Here is a 23,896-nt window from a genome sequence, read left to right as displayed (position 1 = left end):
CCGTGGGCCTCCGTTACCGCGTTAGCATCGAGCTGCTCCCGAGGGATCTAGAAAGGAAATTGAAACATTGCAAGAGGCGTGTGATGTGGGTTGACGCACGGAGATGGATGGCGCTGCGGATGGAATAATTACGAGCGCACAGGCGGCAACCACGCCCAGGAAGCCCGGCGCTAACGAGGCCGGGATGACAAGTTGACATTCTGGAGCATCGCCTGGCAGAACTGCCCTCCACGCTCAATCAAGGAGAACTAATTAACTCGTTCACCGCCGGTCATTTCCAATAGCACAGGTTGATCATTTACCATCTTATGGGACAAAATAAGCACCAAACAACAAAAACAAAACAGATCAAGGGTCGTAGAAAATCAGAAATGCTGACTCAGCACATTGAACGTTTTTATATGATATTTGCCATTCCTCACATTTCCTCACAATCCTGATAGATTTACAAATTAAATTCGAATCCTGGGCACCTTAACTCGTCAACGCAGCGGTCAGCTTTTGTTGTTATTTACATTCCAAAGTGGGTCATTCACACTTCCGAGCCCTCTCCAGTGCAAGTCGTGTGTGCTAATGGAAGTGGGATGCGGAGTGAAGCTCACATTTTGTCTTCATGCTCGGGGCTAGCTGGGAACGACCCCCGCCCTCATGCAGACCCCCCCCCCCCCTCCCTCCCATCGATCCATCGTGACTCTGCAGGAGCCAGATGAACAGCCCTTGCTATGATTTATGAGGAAAGCCACTGACTCCGCTTTTCAGAACCTACACAAGGTCCTAATACGATCCGGACTCCATGTCTGAAGCAAGATTGGCAATCTCCCGTCACGTTCAAACCCAGCGTGAATACAAATGAAGAAAGGAAAGGCTAAATAATAAATATGATTTAGAATCAAATATGAAAAAAGACCACGGGAAAGACTTTTCTGAGAAGGAAAAAAGTGCAGGCTGGCACTCAAAAGAAAGAAGTCAAATCGAAAGATGCGGACTCTTCCGATCGGACGAGATGGAAATGTTTTTCGCACACTTGTGGTACGTAGATTAAAAAAAAAAAAATCCACAATGTTGGTGAACATTGAAAAGTGGAGGCAGCTTGACCTTTCATGACCACGTTTTAAGTCATACCAGTGACAGTAAACTATTGTGGTGACCCAGTTTGTGCATTTAGGGACTGACAGGACAGAAAATGAACTCCTCAAAATGTTCGATAAAAAAATTGAAAGACAAATAAAGAATATTCGACAGCAAGTTAAGGGGTGTCTATTCCATCTAATAATTGATTGTTAGAGGTATGACCCAATATTTCTGTCCACATACAGCGGTACCTTGACTTACAAGTTTAATTTGTCCCATAACTAAGCTCTTAATTCAATTGAATCAATTTTCCCAATTAAAATGAATTGGAATGCTATTAAGACACTTCGGCTCCCAAAAAGACGAAGAAAAAAACTGTGGAAAAAAAAAAATGTGGTCAAGGCGGGATGACCCCCACCAACACGTTACCAGAACTCCAGAAAACCATCATCTTGGGCTGCCGTCATGCCAACAATCAGATACGACATCTTTTCATTTTGGAAAAGAAGTCAAATATGAAACTTTGATTTGGATTTGGGTCAACGCTCCAAAGAAGAGAGTGATCATTCCGATCTGGTTGTGTAGATGTTCAAAAACATGTACGTCGAGGTACCACTGGTCTTGTAAGAAGCACACGTGATCCGAAAAAAAAACAAGAGAAATAAGAAACGTCATTCATTTATGACTTTTTGCTAAGCCCCTCCCCTTTAAGACCGATTGGCCAATCACAGCTTTGCAGTTACTTCAACCACATTCAAGTGCTGTGAGTGAACGAATGATGATTGGACCGACTGCCGGGGAGGGAGGGCCTAGCACAGAGTCAGTCCCCGCCCACTTTACCCCTCGTCCCTCCCACCCAGCAGCCCAGCACTCACCATCCTCAGTGGGCACGTAGACGTTGAGATAGAGGCAGTCCTCGCTCTGGTTCTGGATGTACCCGGCCGCTACGTCCAGGTTGTCCGTGAACCAAACAGGTAGCATGATCTCGGGCAGCACCCCGTGAACATTTTGGGGGCACACGGGGGCAAACTGAGTGGCGTTGCGGATCTCCTGCCACGAGCCCGGGGCTTCGGGCGGCTGAAAACGCCGGTCCCCGATGGGCGCGGTGGCGTAGGGCACGCCCAGGTACTGCTCCACCGGGCCCAGGATCTCGTTGTTGAGGTCTTTCTTGATCCCTCGGAGCTTGCCGTAGTTTGTGGTGACTACGGGATGCTTGGGGGGCTCCACCTTTTGACCGCAGGCCGCATTTAAGAGGAGGGTGAGGCCCAAGTGCATGCACCAGTCTGCCATTAGGGACTTTTGTCTTTTTCCTTCACTTGCAAGTAGAAATAAAAGCATGGCTGCTTAGTGAATAATCAAAACGTAGAAGTCCAAGGGTGACAGACTCAACAAGCGCCGCCCCGTGAAGGTCATGTGGAAGGGGGTGCGGCAGGATTTCGGAGGGTCAGTGCTGAATACGATCCAAAGCCGTCCCAGTCGCTTCCCGAGCCGTGGTTCTGTTACGTTCCATCCCTCTGTGTCCTGTCCTGGTGGAGATACAACAGCACATGAATACAAAACAGCGATTAGGTGAGTTCTGAAAAGTCTTCCCTGACAAGGAGACGCGCGACAGATGTACTTAACTGGGTTCATTTAAGGAAAATGCTTTCGGCGCACAGAACTGTGCTGAAAATAAATCCGTCCATTGGTCCGGTGTCATGTGACTTAGGAAACCTCCCGCAGAGTGAGTTCACTTTATGCACCACCGCTCTCATTTGGACTTATTTGAACTTGTCCTGCTGTAACCTACACAAGGACTGGACTGTATGTTGTTAACCCTTCGAGGTGATGTCAATGTTATTCTTTTTTTTTTTGTGCATGCACAAGCGCCTCGGAGCCGTTCATGTAATCTTGAGTGCAAATCCTCATGTGACACGGCCCGTCACAAATGCACGCGGGAGATTACAGTGTCATCAGAACATTGTTGGCCGCTTACGTAACGGCGCGGGAACAGCCATTCACAGCAATTTTTAGAGCTCTTTTCCGATGGCGACGCTCGCTTTGTGCTTTCTGATCTGGCTTTTAATTGCTTCATTTAGAAGTGCTTAATTGCACCGGAGCAACTGAAGGCCGTTGTCTTCCGTTTGCTTTGCCAGTGGAATATCTTGCAAGTTAAAAGTTGCGATGTCACTCTACTCACTAATACTTTGACGTTATAAAAGTTAATTTACCACAAAAAATTTCTTTCAGCCACAAATAATAATGTGCCGATGCATCAAAATGCCACAGGATAGCGCCAACTACTGTCAGGGAGGACTTACTGAATGTCAATTTTTTTATTTTGCCTCAAGTATCAGTGGCTGGCATCCTCCTTGAGTACGATACCTAAAATTAAGGCCGATACCTAGTTTCAGTTCTCCCACGTCCGTAGTTCCGTGGCTGGACGGTAGATAAATCAAAACCTCTCATCTACTTGGATGGCTCATTTAAGCAATTTTTAATTTCTCCTCATTCAAGGTGTAATCTAGCCTGTAAAACCACAAAAAATTGAGGCTTGAACTTGTCATGTTCTTTTGGTACACGGTGCATCTGCAGCACCTGCTTTTGTTTCTCTCTGCATTCCCTCAGAGTGGGAAAAAAAAAAGATAAAAAAAATACCCCCCCCACGGCAAAAATAAGTGAGTGCTATATTTCGTAATACACTGTGAGTCAAACTCCAGACTTGCAGGGTGCATCTGAGGGTTTCGATGTAAATTGGCTTAATTTAGCAGGCAGAATTGATCCAGCTTGTGTACTCGCAGCGGGCAAGCATAAGTGATTGATGAGGCGGGGGCGAAGCTGGCGCATCCCAGATCCCAGCTTTTATCGTCAAAACACGAGAGGAAAGATTCGGAAAGAGAATTAGGCACAAATATTGCGCAAATTAATTTCATGCAATTTTAAGGGAAATTACTTTATTGGGATATAAAGGATATAAACTCACATCTTTGTTGTCGTTTTAAGCATTAAGGGACAAAAAGAAAGTTCGGTGTGTATGTTTGAACTTAATCGTTCGATTAATCGGTGATCTGAGTTTTATTCTGCCAAATATCAGATACACACTGGGCTAAAAAAAAACATTGATCATGCCTTATTTGTACTTTCTTACCTTTTACCAAAGAAGATAAAAGATCATTGAAATGCTAACAATTAGCAGTGTTATAATATAAAATATATAAAGTAATATAAGCAACGGATATTTACATGTCCTCATCCTTAACAAAAAAACAAAACAAAAAAAAAACGACATAGCATAGTCGTGACTCCTCTGTATGACATAATTATAGTGCCCCTTGTGGTCAAAGCAGGCACAACAGAAGTAGTAGTGCAACAAATTGAATGAAGCATGAAATAATGACTGATTCCAAAACTGCCACATCAGCTTTTTATTCATCCATCCATTTTCTGTACCACTTGTGTATCATATTTTACATTATTTATTTGACATATTTTACATAAGAGCCTCCTCGTATTTCATTTTGGGGTTAAAAGGGTGTTGCCTCTTCTTTCCAATTACTGCACCATCCACACCTCAAGGCGAAACGCGCCAGTTGGCAAACTCCACAACGTTAATCACACAGCATTTTCGAGTCTCCTGCTGTCTAGCCCAGTCTCTGCCCCCCCCCGCCTCCCCAATCGGCCGCCAAACTCAGCAGCATCTGGCGAGCTTGCTCAAAGGCACATCAAGCCCTCGTTTGCGTATCGCTCGCATGATGTGTTTTACACTCGCGAGGGGGCTCGTTTGTTTTGCCAAATTAGCAGGGTATTTTTTTTTTTTCTCTACTTGTTTGGATTCTTGTTTTTCTCCTTTTCGTCACAAACGTCGCAACACGCTTTCTTATTTCTGTTTTAGTTTCTGGTATCATTTAGACCACCAGTGTCAAAGTCAAGGCCTGGGGGCCAGATCTGGCCCGCCAAATCATTTTATGTGACTCGTGAAAGCAAATGATGTCTGTCAACTTCAATGATCACGGCTAAAATCTGTACCAAAATATTTTCCATGCGTAATAAGGTTTTATCTTTTAAAAACTTGAACAAACTGTTATCCTTGATATCTGACTTCAAAGCTAGTAATTTATCATATTTTTGGGTAATATATGATAATATGACGCAATGATTCAACATTCATTTGGTTTCACAGTCCCTGTAGGGAAGCCGTAACTATAATGTGGCCTGCAACAAAAATAAGTTTGACAGCCTTGATTTAGACGGACAGATGAATTAATTAAAAAACAAAGAACAAACCTAACACTGAAACGAATAAAAAACAAACAAACTAATAAACACTAACAAACTTGCTCTAAAAACTAGTGAAAACTGAATATTTAGAAAACAAAAGTCAAAACAAAAATAAAAACTAACTAATGAAAATGTAAGGTTCGTCAAATGGGAAGATTAAGATACTCAAGTGACGTCCCATGACAGCAGTAAAGCTTCTCAAACAATCTGACCAATACTTTACTGCAAAATATAAAAGGAGCTGGCATATTTATACTTTTCAATTTAAAAAAAAAAAATAGTCACTCTACCGACAAGCAGCCAACTTACAGGAAGTGCTGCCGAGCAAAGGTTGGCGATGCGTCAATTAGGCCCCGCCGATACTGCAGTTGGCCCGTAATTAATGCGCGAGCAGACTTTAATTAGCACGGAGGCCACCTGACATTAGCCACCGCCTCTCTAAGACCGAGTCTTCAGCGTGGACGCGCATACGCAAACATGTTGTGTTGGTTCTGCAAGGATCAAAAAGGAAGTCCCATGACATTCCGGCGCTGGGTGCTGGGTCACCGATTAAAAGGTTAAAATTCTGCTTAGCGGGCTAACCGTGGATGACTCTGTGCCCGTGCTCGTGTGAGATAGACCATCGCGGAGAACAATTAACTTGGCTGACCCAGTTGCCACGGCGACAGCTGCGGCCACTGCGACGGGGCCAGCTGTCAAATAAACTGGTCCATTATACAGTCGACTGAAGAGAGGACAACCCCCCCCCCCCCAACACCCGATGCACTGGATTAAGATTTCCGGTCTGAATTTAAATTTAGCACCTCCACATGTTCAACAAACACACGCCTGTAAAATCTCTCTTTGCGCAAGAGGTCGGCTGTTTGTTAGCACCCCTGACGTCTCTGACGAATTGACTCCTTTATGGGAGTCGAAGTGTGAATGGGGAGGGCGGCGGCGAGCATCGTCTCCTCATGCTTCAAAGGAGAATGGAAGTCACACTCGCACACAACCATGCACAAATACACACAGACGCAGGCTGTGACATCAAAAAAAGATGGAGGTGCAGAACAAAACCAGCTCAGCTCTCAAAGGAGTTCTTTGCAGAGGATCAAGAATATACGATTGTGAGCAATGTTACGACATCATTTGTGTTCAATCTATTGTAGTACGACATGACTGCTAATCAGCGTTAGCAATGAGCTAGCGAACCAAAAGGCTAAGCTTAAGCCTCTTAGTGATATTAAATGAATACTTATGACCAAATTATTTGTCTTATTAAGAATTCTTGGGGCCCTAGAATAGCACCACTGTAAATACAAAAAGAGTGATTATTAATTAACCAGGGGTGTCAAACTCGTTTTTTTTCACGGGCCGCATTGTAGTCATAGCTTCTTCCGGAGGGCCATTATGACTGTCAACCCAAATCAATGTTTGAGCACCTCATATTATATACAGTAAAAGCTACAAAACAAACTCACAAATAACTCATTTTCAAATCAGATGAGTAAAAACTGGTCAAATATTAAAAAAAAAAAAAAAAAAGATATCAAAAGTGAAGACACTTTGCAATTCTAGTAGTAATGACACACGAATTTGATGGACAATTTGTCTTCGCGGGCCACATGAAATGATGTGGCGGGCCGTATCTGGCCCCCGGGCCTTGAGTTTGACACCTGTGATATACTAACCAGCGTTAGCAATAAGCTAGCGGACCATAAGGCAAAGCTTGAGCCTTGCAGTCTTATTAAATGAATACATATGAGCAACTTATTTCCCTTATTAAGAATCCTTGGGCACTACTGTATGTAAATACATAAAAAAGTGATTATTATTTTCATAAGCAGAATTTGTGGCACAGGATCTGCGCAGGCGTACCTAACATTCTATCCGCCGAGAGTACACGAGCGCAACACAGGAATACAAAGCTCCTATTTGACTGCGCGCCGCCCACAAAGCCTGGCTGAGGCTTTTTTGTGTGTCTGTGTGTCACACTTCCTTCAAACTGTTGCTATAAATAGACGCAACGTGCCAAGCATTGCAGCGTGATGAGTTATATAACCTCCGAACACGCGCACACACCGGGATCGGCTTGCTTGGCGGCCCGACGCGCCCGCCGTCCACCCGATTTACTCTCACGATTTTATATTTCACTATCGGTCATATTTGGGGATTTTAGTTGGCTTTTGCTTCCCGCAGTGTTGGCGTGTGGCTGACCTACATTTGAAGAGCCCGCAGCAGGGCGCACCTGAATTCTGTCGAGGTGCTTGTGTGTGCTTCCAATGCTAATTTAACGCAACGATTGAAGCTTTAGTGTTTTGTCCTAAGCCGTCAACTGGAATCCAACAGTTTAGGGCCGGGGTGTCAAACTCTTTTTTTTTCGCCGGCCGCATTGTAGTCATAGCTTCTTTCGGAGGGCCATTATAACCCAAATAAATGTATGAGCACCTCATATTATATACACAGTAAAAGCTACAAAACAAACTGACAAATAACTCGTTTTCAAATCAGACCAGTAAAAACTGGTCAAATATTTAAAAAAAAGACATTAAAAGTGAAGACAATTTGCAATTCTCGTAATGACACGAATTTGATGCACAATTTGTCTTCGCGGGCCACATAAAATGATGTGGCGGGCCGTATCTGGCCCCCGGGCCTTGAGTTTGACACCTGTGATTTAGGGTGAGCACATTTGTCAGGTGTGTTTTTCAATGGGTAGCTGCAAAAGAAGGCCTCTTGTAAACCAATATCACGATTGACAAATTTTTTTTTTTTTAGAGATTACCACAGTTTTTGAGACAAAGATTGGGCAGCGAATCTTGGCTTTTCATTTTGATTTTGAGAAATTATTAGGAGAGCATTTGTCGGCATATTTCTAACTCTTTCTATGCCAGCGACAAGAAAAATGACGTAATATCCCGACGACGAATATACTCGTCGACTTGTTTTTATTTTACGAATGGGCTGATGAGACTCTCGGGAAGCTCTCTCCTTAGGTACGTTATTATTGAAGTCGAGTAATCGAGTTACTTTTTCAAGGTAACTGGCAAAACTTGCTATCAACAATCTTTGTCACTGTAGTCAGTAGCAAACGTGCGATCGTGATAAACATGACGGCATGTAAAAAAAAAAAGCTCACTTGACCTAAAACGACCAAATCGCTGTCATTGAACGCGTTGTTCGGTGAGCTTTTACCAGAAGAAGACGATTTATCAAAGGCCTATGCATTTACTCCAAGCTAGTGACAAGTAACATCAAAATGGAGGGACTTAGCGAGGTTCTTGTACGTGTCATCTTGTCTCACGCTCCTATCTTGCCATCTCATCCCCCTCCAAATCCTTGTCAGTCCTTCTTTTTGTCCTACAAGCGCTCACCTTGGAGTGTAGCGTTAAATCTCGTGTGAGCACTTTCATCATTCGCCGCTAATCTGTCAGCAAGCACCACCTGAACACTGCCCACCCCCCACAGCGCTTCATCCCTTCCTTCCTTCTTCTATTTCCGCAGCTTCGCGGTTCAGCGGACACATGACGGCCATCGCTCCGGACGCACGCTCCTGCGCACAGTCTTGCTCCGTCTCCAAGCAGCAAATGAACAAGGCATCTTTCTAACGTCGCGCCACACCAAGATGTTCGTCTCCCTCCTATTTGGGGACGCTTTCCAATATTTTTCGCAGCTTAAGCTGGTCGGCGCAGAACATGAGGGGAGAAGAAAAGCATTGATAGCGAAGCGACGCGTGTTTATTAGATTGAGCCTGAATTTGACCGGCCCACCAGTGCAACACCGTTTTATAATCTCTCGTCGCTCTCCTTAGAGACGAAAGTACAAGATTACTGACTTCAGGGCATGAAGAAGTGAGCAATAAAAGGCTGTCAAGCCGGTTTGTCAATTAAATGACATGTGGGCAAAGTATGTTGCGATGATAGAGGTGAACTGTTTTTCACCATTTCAGTTTTTCAGATTTTTTGGGGGGATCAAATGCCTGAAAATCTTTCCTACAAATATTCTATTTTATTTTATTTTTGCACTGATCGGTTGGCACTTTTTAAATTTCGTTGTACATGTGTGACAATGACAATAAAGATCTATTCTATTTTTATTTATTTAATCTTTTTTTTATTATTTGTTTATTCATTCTTTCATTTGTGCTTTCATTTATTCTTTCATTTATTTATTTACTTATTTATTTATTCATTTGTTTATTTATTCATTTGTTTTTTAGTCTCATTTGACAGCCAGGATGCCAGCCTCATTTTATGAATGTCATCATCTTTTTAACTCTTCAAATATGGCCAGATTGTGAACAGCTCTCATGTATGTTCTGAAGTTTTTTTTTTTTCCCCTCTCCTCACTTTACCGGGACTTGTTTGTCTGCTACACTCTCTCAACTTTGAAAGCACCACCGTGAACCATTTGTAAAACAAGGCGCTTGTAACGTGTTTTATTGTCCTAATAAACCTGCTGTGTCTTCCTCGTTTGTCTGACTCGCCGAGGTTTCTTAAGCTGGATGGCTAACAGACAAGCGCGTTGATTGAGATAAATGGCGAGGGAGCCATCAACGTGCAGCGGCCATGCATCAGCCTGCAGCGGCAGGCCGGGAGGATTGATGAAGCAAAACGCGTTGCATTTGTCCTCTCCTTCCGATACGCCGTCTTTACTATTCACGGCAGAGCCCCGACACGTCTGAGCCAGCGAGGCTCCCAAACGACCAACGGCCGCCGCCGCCGCGCTTCTATAAATAAAGAGGCGTCGTAGGTAAAGTCGACTTCCAAAATGTTTCAAAAAGAGCCCGGCGGTATCACAAAAGAGTCTGTCGGTGAAGTAAATAGAAGAGGATCTAACCTTTACAAAATGCCTAAAGATTTTGTCCATTTATTGGAATAACGCATTGACAATAAAAAGATCTTGCTGCTTGTTACAAGCAGCGACAAGCACTGGTCTACATTTCCAACCAAAATTGATGATGAATCATCCAAAAAGAATTGATATTTTGTTTCCTCCAATGCTGTGATTACAATTTAATTTCGATTTTTTTTTTTCTTTTTCAAACAAATGCAAGCAACAAAATGAATCTGTCTGGCAATAAACAATATCAGATTGTTAGCTTGGCATATGAATTTGTCAAATCTTGTGTAGTTTTTTTTCAAATCCAAAAAATAAAATAAATAAAACATATTTTTAAATGATATTTTAAATTGTAATATCATTAATCACCACTAGAGGGCAGACCGCATAGTTGCGCTTACACTAGCTGCTTATATTGGGCTGTACGAGCAGGGGTCAAATTTGGGGGGAACGATTATGCAGGACAAACATCGTACCTCGTGACGTTCCAGTGCTTTGTGTCCCCAAGAGTAGCACTGATGACAAATGAACACCCTCCCCACCATTGAAGTGGCCCATCCTTGTTTTAATCCATGCCAATCCGATTAAAGACACACATCGTCACTACAAAGTGGAGTTTCATATATTTTAACACGCTTGGCCTTTTCGCCTGTCCCCGCCAAGTCGACCCAAAATGCCTCACTGAATATTTCATGTGAGTGGCGGCGGCCCAAAGCGCTCCTCCAATTATGCAGGCTTCCACCGCTGAGTCATCAAGGCCGCCACGGGCCGCCACAGGCCGCCTCACCTCACCTCCGCTCCTCCTCGGACACTTCCTCCTTCCTCTCGTCCTCAACGTCAACTCCCTCCCCGCCGGCGACCTTGCGGGGCCTTCTCTTTTGGCGGGAGAAACGACTCCCGATTGGCCTTTGCGCTGCTCTCCGTTTAGGTCTGTCTGCCTCCAAATGACATTAAATGCACATTACATGTCCGTGTATAGTAAATTGGAGCAGACAGAAAGCAGAGGGAGGTGCCGTGGGAGAGGGTGGGGGTGGGGGGTCAAAGCAGTATTTAAATGGCCGCATTAGCCTGCTGCGAGACGTGGAGTGCTGCCATCGCTTTGGCACACGACCCGCTGCTGATGAATATGCAGAGCAGCGGCAATGACGTGCGTGTGGTGTGCTCGTGTTGGGATAAAATGGCGGGAATTGTAACGGTCATAGTAAAAAAAGAATCGGGCGATTCTCCATCAGATAATGGGCCAGCTTCCGAAAGCATGTACGTGTGTCCTAGCGCTTGCTAGCACATAGCATGCTTAAGTGCATGTTGGAGATGTCCTTGAATGGTGCCCTTGGGCTAAGAGGGGATCTACTGTGCTCTTCTATTATATCCAGGCAGTGTATAAAAATAGGGACGCACGTCTGAAAGGATCCTCCATTTGCAATTTGTATGCATGACTTTGTCTCTTTCAGTCTTTTGAGAGTCTCACATGCAATCCAAAACGCAAAGATACCAGATCAAAAATATAGCGGAACTTCAGTTTCTGGATTTTCCGACTCGTTTTTTGTCACGATTTTTACACACACGAAAAAACAAACTTTCTCATTAACAAGCAGTCTCCATCTGCCCGGCGACATCAACGGAACGCTTCCCTGTTTTGGTTTTCGTATTATTTGGTTTTAGACTCCCTGGAACGGATTCATCGGAAAAATGGAGAGATGAACGTGATGAAAAGATGTGTAACAAAAGTTGGATCGGGCAATCTGCCTTGATCCTGAACAGCGGCCTGCTCGTACGAGCTCACCGTCTCGCAACCATTCGAGGCGCATTTCACACGCGGCTTTTTTACTTAGCGAGCCGGGCAGGTAGTGGCGGGCGGTCACGTGGTGGAGCGGCGGCTGCCGACAGGCAACTTGCGAGATTAGCGTGGGACAGACAAAAATCATCAAATTGCAATTGTGTGTGTGTGTGTGTGTATTTAACGAGATCAATCCATAGGGAGAAGAGGTTGACTGAGTAATGACCTATCTTCGGTTCTCATCAACTTATCTCTCACTTTCGCTCTCTCACAAACAAAGGGTGTTCTCTCACTCTCACTCTCACTCTCACTCTCACTCTCACTCTCACTCTCACTCTCACTCTCACTCTCACTCTCACTCTCACACTCACACTCACACTCACACTCACACTCACACTCACACTCACACTCACACTCACACTCACACTCACACTCACACTCACACACACACACACACACACACACACACACACACACACACACACACACACACACACACACACACACACACACACACACACACACACACACACACACACAAACGTGAACGCGCACACATTTCTCTTGGTGTTTACCAAGTTTATTCATGCAATTTCTCTCAATGCACACACGTGTTCTTTCACGCACACACACTCAAACTATTTCTCACACGCACACACACAATTTTCCCTCTCTCCATCTATTGTATCCTCCACTTTTCTGCAAGTCCAGGAATAACCCCTCTAACGCACACTTATTCTCCCTTTGCTCAATCTTTTCTTGGTCTTTCTACCAATCTTGGTAATCCTTCATTCCTCTCGTGTTGACACGCGCCTTTCTTTCTTTCTTTCTTTCTTTCTTTTATGAAATTCCTTTCAAGCGCCGCGCGCCGCCTCAGCCCCAATAACTCAAACGATGGAACCTTTGATGCATCATTCATAGTTTTGTTCCCTAATGCACTCTCTCTGTCTCTTTCACAGTATCAAATCTCCATTGTGGGCTTTTATCCAGCATTGCAGCTTTGTCCGTTCCCTCTCGCTTTAAGAGTCTCATCTTGTTGCCGCAGCCTCGCCCCCCCCCCCCCCCGCTTCTCTCCTTTTCCACCCATGCACCAAAACTCTCCCTTTCAGCTCTTTTTCTTTTTACGCTCCCTCATCGTGCATTCCCTTTGCCATCCCGCACGTGCTCATTTTTCAGCCACCTCGCAAGTTCCTCCCGTCATCTCCTGCATGGTCTGTCTCCAGCTTCCCTTGAGGTGAACGACTGAGCGCTAATGCAACGGAAAGCTCCCCCCCCCTTCCTAAAAGCCATTGCTCATCCCCACGTCCGTGTAACCTCTAGTTAAACATGTAACTAACATGGGATTAAATTACAGATGACGAATGAGGTAAATGCGGCGAGGGATTTGTCCTCATTTTCAGGCAGGTTTTTCCCGTACTGTTCGAGAGCTCCAAACACTGATGCATGCATGAGTAGAGTCCTGACAGAAAAGAGACATCCCAGCACTGGGACTATGGGATGGTCCTGAGGGAACCTTTACGTGTAGCACTTCAAGGGCAAAACTGTTCTGCTGGGGTTAGCGACATGCTAACTAATCTGGCTCTAGGAGCTGCCTCCTCTCAGATCATCGGAGAGGATAAAGAAGATATGAATGGGAGTAGTGTTATAGTGAGTGTCAAAATGTATTGCTGCACCATTGGTGTTAAAACGAGGCGTTTTTTTTGCTGCATTTCACGCTCAACTTGCTTCTTAGTTACAAAATTAAACGTGAAGGCAAAATACAAGATCTAAAGGCGGAATAATTTAGGACACTTCAAAAAACAAGAATTTAAGACATTTAAAAGCTAAGCAGAGATTTCATTTTAAAAAAAGGTAGTTTCCTAAAATGATTAAATAACGTACATGATTTTCAAAAAATTGACTACAGACTGCATCAGAAGATCTTAATAATTATTGAATAGCGTACATGATTTTCAAAAAATTGACTATAGAAATGCATCAGAAGATCTTAATAAGTATGGGGAGCATCATTTTTAATCCGGATTTTAAAGCAGCTCTCTTATTCTATTTGCATGCAGCATAACACCGAAATGCTGCGGCACCATGTTTGCTTTGAATTCCGGGCTCTTGTAATCAACCCGAGTCGACTGACCCAGAACCCGACAGGGCTAATATTCCAAGCGCATTTCTTGAATGCATTCAAGACATAAGCCATTCAATGATTTATAGTGCACGTCGCATGATTTTAGAATCTATTCCACAGCAAACTGGAGGCCGATGAACTAAAAAATCTAAAAGCTTTTGTCTAAAACCTTTTGAGCATGTTCACCATAGAGTGACACCACTGCCTGTTTGATAGTCTTAACGCTCACCTTGACTCGTGGAACCCCCCCCCAGGGAGCGCTTTCCTCTCACGCCCGGAAGAGTCATTTTCAACTTGTTCTCGGCGCTGGGCTTGCAAATCCGCATCTGTCGTGACTGACCTTGAATTAAGGCTCTGACATGACCAAATGCAACAGCGAGGCTAGACTCCGGGGGTAACGGGGAGGCACTCGGCACAGACGATTATTCCCCAAAACATATTTACCCTCATGCCGCAGTGACAGCGACAGCGAGATGCACCCGAGGCTAGTAAACCTGCGTGCGCGTGACAGGCCGAGCCGCTGGAGCCGGAGAGAGCCATTTAAGCGACTTAATGTGCCCAGACGACAAAAAAAAAAAAAGAAAGAGCGCTCTACACTCCCCGAGAACATTTCCACCATCATCATCCACGCAACAGCGGCGGGTGACACAAAAAATGCTCGGCGTAAAGCAAATACACATACTTTAACATTCGTACAATGTGAGGGCATAAAAATGAGTCGTTTCCCAGGAGCCATAGCAACAGCGGTCGGTACACGTCAAGAAGGAAGAGCATCCACACCTCCTGGGCATGCTCCGCTTTCCTACGCCCTGCGGGCATTCCGTATCTTTGAATCTTCACTTTCTTTCATAATGGCGACCACATGGGATGCGTGTGGCATTGTGTGTGTTTTTATGCTATCAGGGAGAATAATGCTAAATTGAGAAAGATACAAAGAATCCATCACGACAGGGGTTTTGATTAGGTGTACAAATTGACATCAGTCTCAAGGGAAAGAAGCTTTAAATGGTATCCACGCTAACCCTGAATTAGCCCAGTGAGGAGTTCTTCTAGCATATACGCAGTTTTTATCATATTTTTTAAACAACTAGCTTAGGGGTATATGCAGTTAGACATTTGGAATCTATTTACTGATTGATCAATGGTGCTTGGGAACTACAAAGCGAATGCTAGGCGCTAAGCTATCAACAAGCTGTGACTGGCTAGCTATCGCCGCTAAACTCCAAGCTACACAGAAAACAGAAGAGCTATGCTAACGGCTAACCTAAAGTGAGATGGAGAACCTGACTGGAACTGCATTATCGGGGGAGTAATTCACTTTTTGGAAGTCAATTTTGGAAGTCATTTTTTGTATGAAATGAATGGTTCCATTTTATTTCAGTAATTTAGCAAGCTAACGTCAGCTCTAATTCACTGTCAAAACAGCACAGCTTGGCCAGTCCCTCAACGATTATCTTACTTTTTTTTTTTAAATTGGATGTCTTGGGTGTACAATTGCCTTGATAATACATTTTCCACCAGTGCTTTAAATCTAATTCACTCATTTCCGTGAGATTTGGATGTAAACAGGAATAAAAAAAAAAGAGGCAAGAAGCAGGATGGAGCCTGAATACAGAGGCGGGCCTTTGACGACAATGACCTCCGAGATCCTCCTAATTGAGCAAATCTCCGAGCAGAGACACGGCGTCCCACTCGAGTCAGGCACAGGCCAAAAGAAAAGATGGAGAGGAAGGAAGAGAGGGGGGTGAAGCTTTTGAGCCACATGAGGGCCACCATGAAAAGGTTGCGCTATGTGAGCCTAATGAATCGAGGGGCTTGTACAAGAGCAGCATTGACCTCCACCCAACTTCCTAACTGCTTCGAATCCCATGTCCACCATTTCAGTCTTTGAGAAGAAGAAGGAGGGGGCGGACACTAAATATATTGTGCTGCAAATCACGATACAACCGAGTTTGGCCGAGGGACGTTGCTGGCACCACGGCAGCAAATTGCGAAGAGTGAGAGGCGTGAAGAGACGGCAGTCTTCTTTAAAGGCCTTTCTGGAAGGGTAATTTATGTGCGCCCTGATCAATGGGTTAATTAAGTGGAGAGGGCCAGTGGCACAAGGGGAAGGGCCGGGGAGAACCGGGACAACCGTTTACATCTTGAGCACATCGAGTCAACCGTGGACGCCGCAGACCGAAATGAAATGGACCGGTGCCACCCAATCATTCTCCCAGGAGGAAATTGTTCATGTTAGTGATGATGTCAGCCGGAGGATCAATACGGCGTTGCCTCTTTTGGATTTGTCAAAGTCCTGTAAAAATAAGCTGTCTAGGAGGCAATCCACGGGGCGCTCTTGGAGAGACCTTTGGGGGGGGGGGGATCGATTCCCATATTTACACATCAACAAAATTCTCAATGGGGAGGAAAAGGAAGTGTCAGGCAGATCATGTTTTGCATCGGTTGTCCGGGATAAAGACCAATCAATCGTGTTTTAGGTGTTGGACCTCCTCTAACACATCAGATTCAAATGATGATGAGGTGGGATTGTGGTCCTCAAGGACCGGAATGTAGACCCCGGTCCCCGTTCCGAATGTTTATTCCAGACTAAAATGGAAGTAGAAACCAGAAAAAAATAATCCTGCTCATTTGCACTGTTTAAAATAGCTAGGTGGGATAGTGGCCCTCAAGGACCGGATTTGGACACCCAGGATGTAAACCCCGGTCCCCGTTCCGAATGTTTATTCCAGATTAAAGTGGAAGCAGAAAGCAGAAAAAAAAAAATCCTGCTGAATTGCAGTGTTTAAAATGAGTAGGTGGGATAGTGGCACCCAGGATGTAAACCCCGGTCCCCATTCCGAATGTTTATTCCAGATTAAAGTGTATGAGGTGGAAGTAGAAATCAGACCCACACACGCACCAAAAAAAAAAAAAAATCCTAATTTGCAGGCTTTGAAATAGTCTCCTCCATTCCTTGCCTCCAAATCCCAAATGGAACGAGGTGGTTTTACTTTGGCGCCAAGGGAGCTCGACTTTGCTTTCTTCCCTGCGTCTCCACCCTCAACAGCAAGCAAGAAAGCGGCCACTCCGCTTAGCGAGCGGCCGGCCTCGCCGTCCCCGTCCAATCCTAGCAGCTGTTTCCCGGCGATACGCGCTAACACGCATCCCAGCGAGGCAATCTGCTTTGCCACCAGCGTGTGATCAAGGTTACACTCCCTTAGCAGGGCTAATTAGGCCGACAACAGCCCGCATCTTTCTTCCTCTAATTCTAAACTGCGAGTCCGTACGCCTTTTACTTCGTCGGCTTTTTTTTTTTTTTCTTCTTTCAACCTCAGGTAAAGATTGTGCCGATGTGACTCATGAAGGACACGGCGCGAGCTTCATTTTTCCCACCGGAGTGATAAAGCTTCGGGCCAAGTAGATAGGCGTGTGCAGTAAAGTTCAGCGTGAGCCGCTGACATTTACGTGCCGACTGCTACCTGCGCAAAACAGATTCGGGCTGAAAAGCCGTCTGGCGTTGGGTAACATTTGTCACCAAAGGACATGTTCCGGCCTCCGAGCGCCATAGATTAATGGTTCAAGCGACACGAGTTGTTTTCTCTGAGGGACGGCGGACACGCATATAGCAAATATCAAGGCCGAAACAAAATGTGCATTTCCTTCAAGCGGATGCCCGAAAAAAAAAAAACGAGATAGCATCTCTGGCGTGTTTGCGCGTTTTCGCACACGCGTGTCGCTGTTCATCCTCCGCCGATTGCGACAGTGACAACAAGCATCACGGGCTGCTTGGCATCAGCTGAGCGTGAAACTTGGACACTGACGCCGAGGCGCTCGTTCTTCACTGTCAGCCGCCGACGCGCCAGCGCATACACTCAAATTGGCTCCCCGAAAGGAGGCGAGCTGATTCTTCGATGTGAGAACCGGCCTATCGCTTTCATTATGGTCTGACATCCTGACGGCGGAAGCCCGGCGGCACTACCACGCATCAATGAGGGGCTTGAGATGAGCTAATTGTTTGATGCAAAGTCTTAATGTAGCTCAAGGTGCGTTGAGGGGGTGGCGCCGTAAAATTAAAACTAAGGTGGTGCAAAAAGTACAAGGCAGGAAGGCTCTAATATTTTATTTCAATGTTCCGTTTACAACTTGGATATATTAAAATGGGAGCTCGGACCGGCACCCAAAATTCTCCTTCCCTACTCGTGTTGACTTTCTGTACGTCAAGGGTGTCAACCTCATTTTCATAGTTTCCCTCGGAGGGCCATTATGATTGTCAAAGGCTACAAAACAAACTGATGAGTAGTTTTGAAATCAGAGATGAGTAAAAACTGTTCAAATATTTTAAAAAGACAAATGGTAATAAAAATTGCCAGCAATATCTCTCTTTTTTTTTTAAAGTGAAGACAATTTTTAGTTTTAGTAATGACATAAAGCAAAATTTGTCTTTGCGGGCCACATAGAATAATGTGGCGGGCCCTATCTGGCCCCCGAGCCTTGAGTTTGTCGCTAATGCTGTAGGTTAAAAAAAAAAGCTCTAAACCAGTGGTGTCAAACTCATTTTTGTCGCGGGCCGCATGGTAGTCATAGTTTCCTTCGGTGGGCCATTATGACTGTCAACTCAAATAAATGTACATAACGCCTCATATTATATTCAGTATAAGCTTCGATGAACAAACCGAAGAATAATTAGTTTTCAAATCGGAGACTAGTAAAAACTGTTCAAATATTTAAAAAATGTTTTTTTTTTTTAAAGTGAAGACGATTTGCAATTTTCGTATTGACTGAATTTAATTTGTCTTGGCGGGCTACATAAAAAGATGTGGCGAGCCGTATCTAGCCCCCGGGCTTTGAGTTTGACACCTGTGCTCTAAACGATTATTAAAAGAGCTGTCGATTACTCGATTCATCGATTCAAGGGTGGTGGCGGGGTTCGGGGGGGGTCTTCCAACTGTCAATCAATCCCATCGGCTATCTCGGCAGCCGCTTGCCACCTCGGCATCTGTGTCACGCTTTCACGAAATGCTTCTTGCAGGATTGTCGGAGGTCCGTGGCGCTGGCTGCACGTGTTTATCTCTTTGAGCAGAAGACCAACAAATGTTCATTGATCCTGGCCGGTGTCAGCCGCTTGGAGCCAGGGTGGCGAGAAAAGAACGGCGGAGAGTTCAAGCCACCCTCTTAACGAAGCCACCGTTGACAGGATGAGCGAGTTCGAATAAAACGCTGGACAACGGAGATTGAATCGGATGTTTCTTTCGCGACTTTCCTGGAAGCGCTCAATTGATTGTTTCTGTAGTTCGCCGAAGGCTCTTTCTCTTTTCTAGGAAAAAGCCACCGCGATTCCTTGAGCATAGCAGCGTCCAATATAAATGCGTTCCCGTTAAAAACAGACATTCAACGGACAACGCTCGAGTCTCTCCAACATTTCAGTTTGCAAAACTGCAGTGCAACAAGCCAGTCGAGGCTCATTTTGGAAGCCGATGAAAGCGGCGGACAAACACGCAGTGTGCACGGAAAGCAGCGAGCGCATCCAGAAATGATGACCAAAGGCGATAAACACAAAGGCCCTCGCTGGCTGCACACTTAAGTCTCACAAATCCATATTGTCTTGAAGGGTGAAGAAGCAAGGCGCTTTCATTTAACGGCTAACGTGTTAGCGTGCACGTCAAGCGCTTACATGATGCGAAGGAGCACTCTAGTCTTGGCCGAGCGATAAAATAAATATTTATTGTGCAAAGCAAAAATATACCAAATGGTCTTTCACCTCTAATGTGGTTTCTGAGGACAATCATTGCAGCTTCCACACCAAAACAACCAAAGTTTTTTTTAGTGAGGATAAAGAATATATGCCTGCGAGTGTTGTCATATATTAACGGTCTAAATCAGGGGTCGCTAACCTTTTTGAGTATTGATTAATGCAAAGGGCAACCAATTTATGCTATGAATAATTACGATTGCTCGAAGTGAAGACACTCATCATGTTAACGATTTAACAAGGTTGGGAGAAGCTAAGTCTCAATATGCACCACTGTTTAAATTTTCAAATGATTATTTCCACAACGTAGCGAGAAAATCACAATGTCCAAGCAGTGGTGAGTTATTTTTAGAACAGGCCCGTGGGATCCTCATGAGGACCTTGGGGGAAACCACACCCGGTCCAAACGTTGGCTGACCCATTTAAAAAAAGATATGAAAATCTAATTACATTTCTCCCTCCACTCAACATTGCGATTTAACATTTGATGACTTTTTCAAGGATTTTGACTCGGCTGTTTTTGTCCTCACAGCCGCGGTAACCATCCAGGGCAGGTGAGCTGCATTAAAGCTAAAAAAAAAAAAAAAAAGAGGGGGGGGGGGGAAGTGCCAATTAAGCAGAGCCAGGCTGCGGATGAGAACAGAGGTCTTCTTGTCCCTGCTGAATCCTGTCATCTAGCATGCCCCCGTTGATCCGAGCGGGCCACAACAGACAGCAGCCTGCTTGGCATATCAATGCGGCCCATTCTTTGTGCATCTATTTGTGCGCTGCCCTCAGAGCGGTGGTGTTTCCTGTTTTGAGTTTCCTCATGCGGGCAAGAAACGAGCTCTGCGTGGACGTCGAAGACGAGCAGCGTGCCACACGCATGTCGCCGCAGTGTGCACCTTGATGAACATTGGACCAGGGCAATTTGCATTTAAGTGAAGGAATAGAAAGAAGACTGCGTGAAACACATTTCACTATGAAGGCAGAGGCAGATGTCAACACGTCCCGAAATATTATTGAGTAATCATTGCACAAATTATTCGGGCAAACCTTTCTTCGACATACACTCGTGTGCGTTTAACAGCAGAAGCAGCAAAGAGACCACACGATGAAGATGTGTGAAACACTTGATCCTACCTGTTAATTTGGGATCCCCGGGTGCTGGTGGAGAGCCAGGTTCTCACTGATGTCCTTTCTTGTCTCCTCGGATTGTGTCCTCCGCTTGCCAAAAAGTCCATTCAAGCAGAAGCGTTTATAAACTGACTACAAAAAAAAAAGTCCAAATATTTTTTATTTATTTTTTAGAAATGAAGGAGGGGGAGATGAATCCACCAGTAAAAAAAAGGAGAGCAGTCCCTCCCTTCTTGAGTCGAACCGGGCTAATGACACCGGAGACTGAACCCATACACAAACATCAAACTGGGTCTAAAAAAAAAAAAAAAAAATGGGGATAATCAGCAGGAGGCTCTACGTATCCGTGCACGCTCAGCCTCCGTCGTCTCCTCCAGCAAGACGGCAGCACATTCGTTCATCGTTTCACCGCCTAGCAGCTGGGTCCACATCGGGCTCAATAATTTGAGGCCCGGTCGAGCCACAACAGAACCGCCGAGCGGCGTGGACGCGTCTGCGGATACATCGCCGAGCAGCCACCTGCAATCAATTCAGCTTCAGCTCGGTTTTGCTAGTCCTCCGCGTCGTCGGTGTCGTCGCCAATTTCTAGGACGGAACGCCAGAAGGGTCCAAAAGAATTCTGTGCAGTTTCCTGAACGACTCGCGGTCAGTGCTTGCCTGCCGCTGAGGTGAACCGCCTCGGCTCGCGCCCCCGTGACGTGCGCGTCTTCGCTGGGCACGCCCCCGCCGTGCGGTGCACGCGCCGCAGTGTCCTCCTCCCGAGCGAGAGCGGGTCGCCATGGCAACGCTTGCCTATGACCTCAATACGACAGCGTGTGATCCAGCCTCAGCATCCTTTGGGCGGATGGAAACCATTCGGGCTGAGGAATCGCTTATATTTTTCTTCTTTCCAGCGCCATCAGCCACTCGCATTTGCTCCTGTGTGATATCAGATGTCGTTAAAGGAACAGATGTCCCTTTTGTATTTTTCCCCAAAAAATTCAAGTGCAATGAATAAAAAATAAAATAAAAATAAAAATAAAAATAAAAATAAAAATAAAAATAAAAATAAAAATAAAAATAAAAATAAAAATAAAAATAAATACATACTTGGATAGATACACACATACACAAACATCTTGGTCCTCGAGGGCTGATCATATCGCCTTCAGCATGCTTCAGTTCCTGAACTCATCACCGCAGATGGTAAAAGCTGCGTGTTGGCAGCACCTGCGCCTCTGGAAGCAACACAAGCACATGTGTGATTACACAGGCAGCAGTGCAGCCAAGCGTCGGCCTCCGCCACCAGTCGCCGGGTTTACAACCTGACATAGACGCCCCTAATCATCAGATCACACTGAAGGCCTGATCCACGAAAGGTTTGCAGATCCAAAAACGAGCTGTTCTTAGTAAATCAAGCCTTTTGACTTCAAAGTCTAGATAAGACGAGTTCACTTCAAAGTCCAGATAAAAATCCTCCGAAGATTGGGGAGGGGTATTGGGCCATATCACTTACTGCTTCGTAAGATAGCACAGTAGGGAAGGTCCACTTTTGTCACTGTAGCAAGGCGCCAAACAGCCAAGGGGACAGGGAAACCTACTAAGGTTGAATTGATATCATATGAGATTGACATTTTTTAATCATCATATCATTAAAGTCGGTGCACCTGTTCACATCACTTCCAGAAGACCGAGGAAAGAATCTGGACTATACACAGATCCCATCAGAGCACGTGACCAGGCACCGTATACGGCGATATCCTTCCACAAGATAGAATCGGGTCGAGCATCGCAATGGTAACGGGTCGCCTGGGAGAAAGCTGAGTCCAAACGGCCCACCGCCGTCCCTCCGCCGCCCCCGCTCGGAGGTACAGAGCTTCGACGCTTCAATGCTCCACTGTTGCTGCTTATGCGATGTGATTGCAGCACACACACACACACACGGATAGATAGATAGATAGATAGATAGATAGATAGATAGATAGATAGATAGATAGATAGATAGATAGATAGATAGATAGATAGATAGATAGATAGATAGATAGATAGATAGATAGATAGATAGATAGATAGATAGATAGATAGATAGATAGAAAGAAGCTGGTTTTCTGCCAGCCTCATTTACCTTTCGCCGAGTTGAATCCATGACACGCCCACACAAAGGAAAGAACATCCCCACCGCCATCAAAACGCGAAAAAACGGACTATTTAATATGTTTATAAGCTTGCGTAATCACTCCCCCCCCCCCCCCCCCTCCCCATCTCAATATAACTGAACTTCTCTTCTTGTACTCTCAAGCCCGTGAACAAATTTTTCCAGTCCAACAGGCTAGCTCAGCAAAGTTGACGAATGACTTTTAATGTATTAAATTGGCTGGATGCTTTCATTTCCTTTGTTTTTATCGCCGCCTCGTAGAAGTGCAGCCAAGACAAATCTGAGGGTGCGCTCATTTCAAGAAGGAAATAAAGGAAAAATAAAAATATTCAGGCCGAGCGCACGGTTAATTGAAGCACTTTGGATGTATAGAAGCTTGCGGCTGGGGATGTAAAACTTGCCCTCGTTTTCGCCTCCATTACACCGACTGAGCGGCGCCGCGTTAAATGAGGGAGCCGCACTGGTCACGACACGCCTCATCAATATCTTGGCTCATTTGTGAATTTAGGAACCATCAAAGCTTACTTTGGGTTCAGCCTTCTCGCAAGATATGCCGGGAAGCAATGACAGATTATTTGTTATTCCAAAACAACATGATTTTTTAAGCAGTCTCGTCATCATATAGCCGATGGAATTTACAGCATCGCTTCCGAGATGGGAGTTGGCGTAAAAATTAAACTGGATTATGTAGAAAATACATTGCTTGCCCCATGATTAAAAAAAAAAAAAAAAAAAAAAAAAAAAAAAAAGCCCTTGAGTTTCCAAAACTAGAAGATGGACATTTTGGGTTTAATTGATGCCAGTAGCGAAATCGCATCTATTTGCATTGATCTCCTTTGAAGAGCCACGCGGATGAGCTTAAACAGG

At 44.9% G+C, this 23,896-nt stretch overlaps 1 protein-coding gene across 3 annotated transcripts in view; it reads right to left on the bottom strand.

Moving 5' to 3' along the window:
- nlgn2a (neuroligin 2a) overlaps positions 1-21,772 on the bottom strand; it is a 53,889-nt gene extending 32,117 nt beyond the window's left edge. Inside the window, exons 1-2 of one of the 3 annotated variants that reach the window (XM_037260250.1) lie at positions 20,902-21,772; positions 1,947-2,597 (exon numbers count right to left, since the gene is read on the bottom strand). In XM_037260250.1, coding sequence (XP_037116145.1) covers positions 1,947-2,409 — 463 coding nt within the window. In that variant the 5' untranslated portion in view covers positions 2,410-2,597; positions 20,902-21,772. The remainder of the gene's footprint in view (positions 1-1,946; positions 2,598-20,901) is intronic. The other 2 variants (XM_037260248.1, XM_037260249.1) reach the window with 2 other exon arrangements.
- Between the last annotated feature and the right edge of the window lie 2,124 nt (positions 21,773-23,896).

This window comes from Syngnathus acus, chromosome 10, assembly GCF_901709675.1.
Source record: "Syngnathus acus chromosome 10, fSynAcu1.2, whole genome shotgun sequence".
In the NCBI taxonomy this organism is placed as follows: domain Eukaryota; kingdom Metazoa; phylum Chordata; class Actinopteri; order Syngnathiformes; family Syngnathidae; genus Syngnathus; species Syngnathus acus.
This window is presented reverse-complemented; position numbering and strand designations above follow the sequence as displayed.